The sequence below is a fragment of the Ipomoea triloba genome, chromosome 4 (assembly GCF_003576645.1).
Source record: "Ipomoea triloba cultivar NCNSP0323 chromosome 4, ASM357664v1".
NCBI lineage: Eukaryota > Viridiplantae > Streptophyta > Magnoliopsida > Solanales > Convolvulaceae > Ipomoea > Ipomoea triloba.
Window position 1 is genome coordinate 34,761,293 of NC_044919.1, and position 7,570 is coordinate 34,768,862.

General features: G+C 35.2%; 2 protein-coding genes across 4 annotated transcripts; one reads left to right on the top strand and one right to left on the bottom strand.

The window, feature by feature from the left end:
- Positions 1-1,501: 1,501 nt before the first annotated feature.
- Positions 1,502-5,115, top strand: LOC116016723 (E3 ubiquitin-protein ligase RHF2A-like). 3 transcript variants are annotated; one of them, XM_031257101.1, is made up of 9 exons: positions 1,502-1,805; positions 2,382-2,534; positions 2,618-2,664; positions 2,882-2,944; positions 3,069-3,177; positions 3,286-3,665; positions 4,079-4,186; positions 4,270-4,637; positions 4,747-5,115. In XM_031257101.1, the coding sequence occupies exons 2-8, from the start codon at positions 2,403-2,405 to the stop codon at positions 4,589-4,591; spliced, it is 1,161 nt and encodes a 386-aa protein (XP_031112961.1). In that variant the 5' UTR covers positions 1,502-1,805; positions 2,382-2,402; the 3' UTR covers positions 4,592-4,637; positions 4,747-5,115. The 3 variants fall into 3 exon arrangements, with proteins under 3 accessions (XP_031112961.1, XP_031112962.1, XP_031112960.1); XM_031257102.1 differs by having other exon boundaries at positions 2,403-2,534; positions 4,766-5,115; XM_031257100.1 differs by having other exon boundaries at positions 1,504-1,805; positions 4,766-5,115.
- A 145-nt stretch (positions 5,116-5,260) lies between these two features.
- Positions 5,261-7,196, bottom strand: LOC116016724 (DNA-directed RNA polymerase II subunit 4). Its single transcript, XM_031257103.1, has 3 exons — positions 7,045-7,196; positions 6,234-6,342; positions 5,261-5,747 (listed from the first exon to the last, which is right to left on the bottom strand). Exons 1-3 carry the CDS (start codon positions 7,091-7,093, stop codon positions 5,489-5,491), a joined length of 417 nt encoding a protein of 138 aa, XP_031112963.1. The 5' UTR covers positions 7,094-7,196; the 3' UTR covers positions 5,261-5,488.
- Positions 7,197-7,570: the final 374 nt, after the last annotated feature.

Sequence of the window (7,570 nt, forward strand, 5' to 3'; positions counted from 1 at the left end):
GTAGCTATGAACATATACTACATTGTAATATTACTAAAAAAAACTTAATAAGTCACTAACATCCATCCAAATTAGATAAAAGGATGAGATGAGTTCTCATAGACACATGGGAAAGATGGCTCTTATATATTACTTTATATATATGACCCGCTTTCGTTCTCCTATCTTTTATCTCCATCTCTGTTCTTGACGGGATGAGAATTGATTTTCTGTCAAATACGAGTATAATTGACATCCTTAATATATAATAAGTGAATTGTGAGTATTATGATAGAACAATATGATATATTTTTAAAAATAAGATATTACAAGGATAAACAAAGCCCAGGAATTCATATCCATTTCCGCATGATCACCTTATAAATAGTATAATATTTTCAAGATTCTGTTGGATAATTGTCGAGTTAATTCCATTTTTGGTCCTAGATTTATAGGTGACATTCCACTTTTAGTCCTCTTTTATCAAAACATCCACATTTGATCCTAGTATTATTGTGGTATGACTATTTTTGGTCCTCCGTCAACAAAATTGTTGAAATGTCGTTAAATACAAAGGTATTTCGGTCTTCAATTACAGATTTTTTCAAAAAAATAAACATACAAATATAGCGGGGTCAACTTACTTTGTATAAAAATGATTGAAAAATCATTGTATTTAACGACATTTCAACAATTTTGTTGACGGAGGACCAAAAATGGTCATGCCACAATAATACTAGGACCAAATGTAGATGTTTTGATAAAAGAGGACTAAAAGTGGAACGCCACCTATAAATCTAGGACCAAAAATGGAATTAACTCGAAAATTGTCATAGAAAATTTTGTTTGACCTTGTGACTTCTGAACCTCCAACAAATCAAATTCTATTGGTAGTTTGGTACTCTTATCAGATTTTCTATCAAGAACAACTCAGAGTCGGGCTGAACATTTTTGAATGGATTAACAAATTAATTAGAAATGCAAAATAAATTCCAGATAAATAATGAAGTTTACTAATATATGTGCAAAGTAAATTCTAGATGCACTTACATTACCACTCACAAACTTGTCACTCTTTAGATGTGGTAAGTTTTAATATGACGATATTTAAAATAGAAAAGAAAAAAAAAAAAAAAAGAAAAAACAAGCCTACTAAAACTTGACACATGCGAGTTTGTGAGTGGTATTTATAGGAGTGAATAATATTTTTCATAACAAATATTACTTTTAGACTTTTAAGAGAATTCATGGATAAAAAACATATATCATAAAAATTGCACTGAAAATGAGACAATTTTGACAGAGCACTTGATTATTGCGCATAGGGAACCATCTTTACTGTCGTTAATGAGATTCGATCTTAATTTTTTTTTTTCGAATTTCACTCATGTGATTAACTGAACTGCTTGCAATTTTATTTTATTTTTTAATATTGAAAATAAGGGAAGGAATAAAAGTAAAAAAGGAAAGTGGGAGAATATCAATAATTGAATTGGCCACGTGTCTCGAGTGCACCGAGAGGAAGACCCAGCTATGGTGTTCCTTCCCTCCCTCCATTCCTCCTTTGTTGCAACAAAAGCTGTGTGCTTTCAGTCATCGCCACCGCCAAAAAAGTAAAAGATCCAATAAAGTTCAAAGAAACCCTCAAAAACAACAAAAAGAGAACTCCATATACTCTTCCCAATTATCAGTTTCTCATTCTTCCTTCTTTTACCCCTTTAACTCCCTCTTCTCCCATTCTCAATCTTGCTCTCTCTACCCTAATAAACGTTTTTCTGATCGTCCTCTCCTTTCTCGTTGCTTTTGATCTGCACCATTAGATAAAGGTTCGTTTTTTTCTTTTTCTTATATAGTTTTACTGTATGGGTGGTCTGGATTTTTGTTATGTTTTGTTAATTTCAGAACTGCAGTCTGCAGTATCTCCTTTTCCAGCTTCCCTGCCCAATTGTTAAGTGTCTGGGTATTTGTTTCTGAGACTCTTGATGTGGGTTTAATTTTCTGAGTTTGGATTGGCTTGATTCAGTAGCAATTTTTATTTGATTTTTGGGTTTAAAGTACATTAATTTAGTGCCATCTATGAGTTTTGATTCTGAATTTAGAATATCTTCATTCATTGGCAACATTTAGTTTAGTAAGAATTGTTAATTTTTAATGCTATGGCTTTCTGTTGCATTTTGATTCTCGATTATTGGCTTATATTGGTGAAAAGCATAGCTTTTTGTTATGGATTTGTGATGCAAGGTTGAATTTTTTTTATTTAGGAAGTAATCTCATACATTGGATGCTTCTATACTTGGGAAATTAATGTTATTTAAGTTTCATTTCATATCTTTACTTTGAACTATGATTGCCAATTTAAAAATCCTTGATGCCAATTTTAATTTAGAAGTTCAATTTTGAAGGTTTAATTAATCTTCTGATAGATGGAGGGAGGAAAGGTTTCTGAGAGCCATTTGACTTCAGCCGCAGCGTTTGTGGAAGGTGGAGTTCAGGATGCTTGTGATGATGCTTGCAGCATATGCCTTGAAGCGTTTTCTGACAATGATCCATCATCTGTATGTATTAATTTTCTCGTTGTCAGTTATTGTGGATTGAAATTGGTCTGCTCTCATTAGCAATGGTGCCTTTCTATATGCAGGTTACGGTTTGCAAGCATGAATTTCACCTGCAGTGCATCCTTGAATGGTATGATTTGTTTATGCCCTAGAACTCGATTGTCTTGTTTTAATAACCTGCTGCATCTATACTTGTTTCTTGGTTTTTTATACTTGTATAGTAGCATATTTCCTTTACAAGTAATGAAAATATTTGTTTGAAATTATTTGACTAACCAAGAGTATAATTTCATCACGAGTGCCTTAGACTCGTAGAGTTTTGAGTGGTTTACAATTTTGTTTTGCAGGGGCCAGAGAAGCTCACAGTGCCCTATGTGTTGGCAGTCTCTTAGTTTGAAAGACCCCAACAGGTTTCTCTTCTGTTTCTAAGACCATTGAACTTTTTTTTTTTTTTTTTTTTTTTTTTTTTTAAATCGAAGTATCAAATTTCTTCTTGGTTCTTCCTTTGATATGCTGACAATGTTATGCTTTCAGCCAGGAACTGTTTGATGCAGTAGAACATGAGAGGAATATGAGGATGAACCCCCCAAGAAACACCACAATTTTTCGTCACCCAACCTTGGGGGATTTTGAATTGCAGCATGTTTGTACTATTATTATTATTATTATTCTATTTGCATTTAGAGACGTTCCTGCTTGCACAATATTTCCTATATTGATTGACAATCATTTGGCATATTCCCTGTTTCAGTTACCGGTTAGCTCAACTGATTCTGAGCTGGAAGAGCGCATTATTCAACACTTAGCTGCTGCTGCTGCTATGGGCAGGGCACGGCACCTTGCTAGGAGAGGAGGTCAGAGGGGTAGGGCATCGTCTCAAGGTCATCCTCATTTTCTCGTGTTCTCAACGAATCCAAACCCGTCTCCTACGGTCCCTGCCTTCTCTACTCAGAGGACTGGAGGTGAACCCGCATCTCCAGTCCCGGTTAGTGGCTCTACTCCTCTGGTTGTGGTTGGTGAAGGCTCGGGGCAATTCGTTGCACTACCGTCTTCTGCCCAAACTGATTCTATCTCTGGAGCGGGATTAAGCGCTGGTGTTGGTCAACTTGGAACTTCATCAAATAATAACCGGTATCTTTGATTAATGTTACTCCCTTTGTCTCATTTTACTTGTCATGTTTACTATTCACTGATCAAACCAACTCTTTTTTTTGGGCTTATTTTCTTTATTATTTTTAAATTTGATTTGTTGTGTTTAATAGTACTTTTAATTTATTTTCTAAATATATCAAATTTATATACTAATACTAAACTTAATATTGTGAAAAATTGAATTAAAAATAACTTCAGTCAAGCCTCATTAACCGAACCAGACACATAAAATGGGACTGAGAAGTAATAGACAAGTTGTTAGTTGGTAGTAGTTGGGTTAGAAAATTGATCCTCATTTTCTTGTTGCTTGCTTGTGTCTTAGTGCAGTTACTCATAGTTCATTCCGTTTTCTTGAGCTTATTGTTTAAATTTATTGTATTTGACCTTTATAGGGGTTCTCCTTCTCAGTCTTCTCCTCACAATCAAAATAGAGCTGGACCGTCTGATTTTCAGTCTTTCTCAGAATCTATAAAATCACGACTTAGTGCAATGTCAACGAGGTATGGCTACACAAAGCATTTTATGTTAGCTTCTGTTTTCATGATTTCCGAGTTGTGAAAATTGACGGTTGTTTCCTTTTAAGATACAAAGAGTCGATCACCAAGAGCACAAGAGGTTGGAAGGAGAGATTTTTCTCTCGAAATAATTCTATGCAAGATCACGATGGTTCAGAAGCTCAGAATGAGGTCAGTTCAGATCTTGCCACTGTATCACGCCTCATGGAGCATCCCGAAACTAGGGAGACTAGTAGGACTCCCGTTTCTCCTTTATCGAATAGGTTGGAGGAAGATTTGCCGCATTTGCTAGCAGATCGCTCTGAGCCGCAAATCTCGGAGATTGATGGTAACCATTCGTTGAGCGAGGGTAACAGTCAAACTCCTTGCGCTACAAGCTCTTCCCACTGAATTTTGATCAAGTGGTGTATTAAAGTTACGACCTTTTCTCCTAAAGGTAATTCATAATTGGCCATTTTGGTAGTTCTCTAGGTTTTACTTGCTTTCCCTCTTTTGTTATGAGACCCTCCCGATAACTATAACGCCAATCATCGTTTTGTCATCAGATTTTTTCTTTGGTTTCAGATGGATAAGCGCTGTGAAAAAACCGCATTGGCAGTATTTTCCTTCCATCTGTTTCGTAGCCTCGAACAAATGCGTTGCTGATTGTAGCTTCCAAAGTCGATATATGAGGATGGAGCTCTTCATATGCTTTGGACCAGTATATATAACAATTTAGATATGTAATTTGCTCCATATGTTTAAATTTATATATGAATGTATCTTATTTTCTTCTGATTCAAATGGTCTGTTCTGAATGGATGGTTCCTTCAAACTCTGAATTAGACACATTTGCTTCATTAATCTCTCCCCTTTTTCGGTGTTACACTTACACATTAATCAAATCAATTGCATTCTTATTAACATTTGATCTATTCATCTGCATTTCATTCTTTTTTTTTTTTTAATTATTTATATTCCTTGCTTATTTATTACTTATTATTTTTATATCGATTAATTGATCCATGCCCCAGCTCAACAGATTATGTGAGAGAACGTAAATCACAATAACTCAATAAATAGAGTCAAATGCTGGTGCACAGAAAGAATCTGCCCACTTTTGAATCTTAATTTTTTCTCCTAAATGCAGTACTATTTACTGAACTAATTAGCTTAATAAGCTACTAAGAACATAACATTCATAAAGGTAATTGCAATAAAATACTGTGAAACCATACACAATGAACATTTAAAATGAGAGGTACAGTCTAAATATGGCAAACCAACTGAACAAATGGAGAAGGTGCTCTACTCAAATTTCTTTATCAATGACAGGTCATTTAGCATCTTCTCAATTGCCTCATCGTCCAGTGAACGCCCTCTGTTCTTAATGGACGGGACCATGGCAATCGCTTCCTCAACGGTTTCTGGGCAAAGGTTTCCCAGAACACAAAGCTCGAATTCAGCAAGCTGATATCTACTCAGGATTTCTCGAACTTGTCTGACAGCATCAGGGTTCTTGTACCGGCTGAAACGCTTCACGTATTGAAGTGACTTCTCAAACACTCTGAAAGAGAAAAAGCAAGCCATAATGAGACAATTAGGATATACAAACAACATTATATTTAACAATAGCACCAAAATAACATCAGCGCAAGAATCTGAATGCTACAAAAAGCTCATTATTTAATGTTATAATCTAAGTTTGGGTCAATGTCCCTTAACTGGGCTATAATGCACACATAGGCCAAACTACACCAAACGACTGAATCCAATAAATTAGCTAGTCTAACCTGACCTTATAAATTCATATGTTTCTCTCTTATTTTTCAATGTAGGACTCTTAACACTTCCCTTGAATGGACAACCAGGGTGAACACAAAGTGAACCAAAGAAGCTCTAATACCATGTTATAATCTCAGATTGGGCTAATATTACTCAATTGGGCTATAATGCACACAGGCCAAACCACGCCCATATATTTCTCTCATATTTTTCAATATTGTACTCTTAACATTTATCAACAGCCACTGAATATGATAACAGCACTTACTGGGAAACTTGATTTGTTGGATCCTCAGACATCTGCTGAATCTGCTCATACTTGTGTTCAAGAATCAAAGAAACCTCACAGTTCATCAGACACTTTGCCTTGAGAAATTCTGAAACCACGGAAACAGATACAAACATATCAATACAAATTCTACACTAACCCTATATTCTTAAGAACATAAACTCCAGAAATCAATCCTACCAAACTACTATTCGCTACAAGTTTCCTTTAATTTTGAGAAATTAGAATTGAATTTAAGGGTGTGTTTGGTTGGTGGTTTAGGCATAAGGTACATGTATAAAAGTGATGGTTGATAGATTTTTAGAATAATGGGTTTGGAATATCCCATTAATTGAAAACCTATACCCTAATGAAATAAGGTTTCATTTTCCTCTCATCTTTTCTTTGCCAACTATTAATAATCATTCCCATTCCGCACTACTACCAAACATGCAAAATCCTTTCACCAAAACCCATTACCATTCCAAGTATTTGATAGCCAAGAACCAAACACACCCTAAATCATTTCAGGCATACATCAAAACAAAAGAATCAGCCACTCCAATTCGAAAAAGAGAAACTACAGGGAACAACCTGCAACCCTTGACAGTAATACCAAAATCTATGAGAGTTTGATTCTTAAATTCATAAACAAACAATATTAAAAAGAGCCTCAGGTTTCACTTTTAATCCTTAAACTTCAGAATCATTCATTTTTGGAAGAGAAACATCGAATCTTTAACATCAGTGTCATAGATCTCCAGAGAAAATATAACAAAACAATTTATTAATCTTAGGGTTATGTACAAACCATCTCCGATTTTAAGCTCCGCGGCGTTCTCCTCCTCTTCTACTGACATCTTGAGACAAAGCGTTATGTTTGGCACTATCAAGTATTCAAGTATCAACCTACAATTCTGCGAACATGGATCGGACTATCGGAGTATATATAACAGTAAACACGCCTTGTTCTAGGTCAATTGGGAATGGGAATTTACTATTTTCCATATTTTTATTTTATTTTTAAATTGGCGGGGAATTGAGTTGGGCTCGCTTGTTGGCATTAGTTTGGCGGTTTCGGTTTATTTGGGCCGAGTTTGTGTATTGGGTTTTCGTCTTAAACTGGGCTAAGTAAATGACCCACAAATACATAATACACTTGTTATACCATGGACCAGGTCCATCTTACATTGTGGACCCAGTTCTAAAATTATGTGTCACATATTCTGTACCTACAGTTAATAATTTCAGTTGTTATGTCATAGACACGGATCCACCTTGCAAGGTGGACTGTGGTCCAAAACGACGTCGTCTGAATTTAAAAAAAAATAATAATT

Coding starts and splice junctions, on each gene's coding strand:
- LOC116016723 (XM_031257101.1), top strand. CDS start 2,403: ATGGAGGGAGGAAAGGTTTCTGAGAGCCATTTGACTTCAGCCGCAGCG. Junction 3,666..4,078: donor ACTTCATCAAATAATAACCG/GTATCTTTGATT, acceptor TGACCTTTATAG/GGGTTCTCCTTCTCAGTCTT. Junction 4,187..4,269: donor CTTAGTGCAATGTCAACGAG/GTATGGCTACAC, acceptor TTTCCTTTTAAG/ATACAAAGAGTCGATCACCA.
- LOC116016724 (XM_031257103.1), bottom strand. CDS start 7,093: ATGTCAGTAGAAGAGGAGGAGAACGCCGCGGAGCTTAAAATCGGAGAT. Junction 6,343..7,044: donor GGAGCTTAAAATCGGAGATG/GTTTGTACATAA, acceptor CCGTGGTTTCAG/AATTTCTCAAGGCAAAGTGT. Junction 5,748..6,233: donor CCAACAAATCAAGTTTCCCA/GTAAGTGCTGTT, acceptor TTTCTCTTTCAG/AGTGTTTGAGAAGTCACTTC.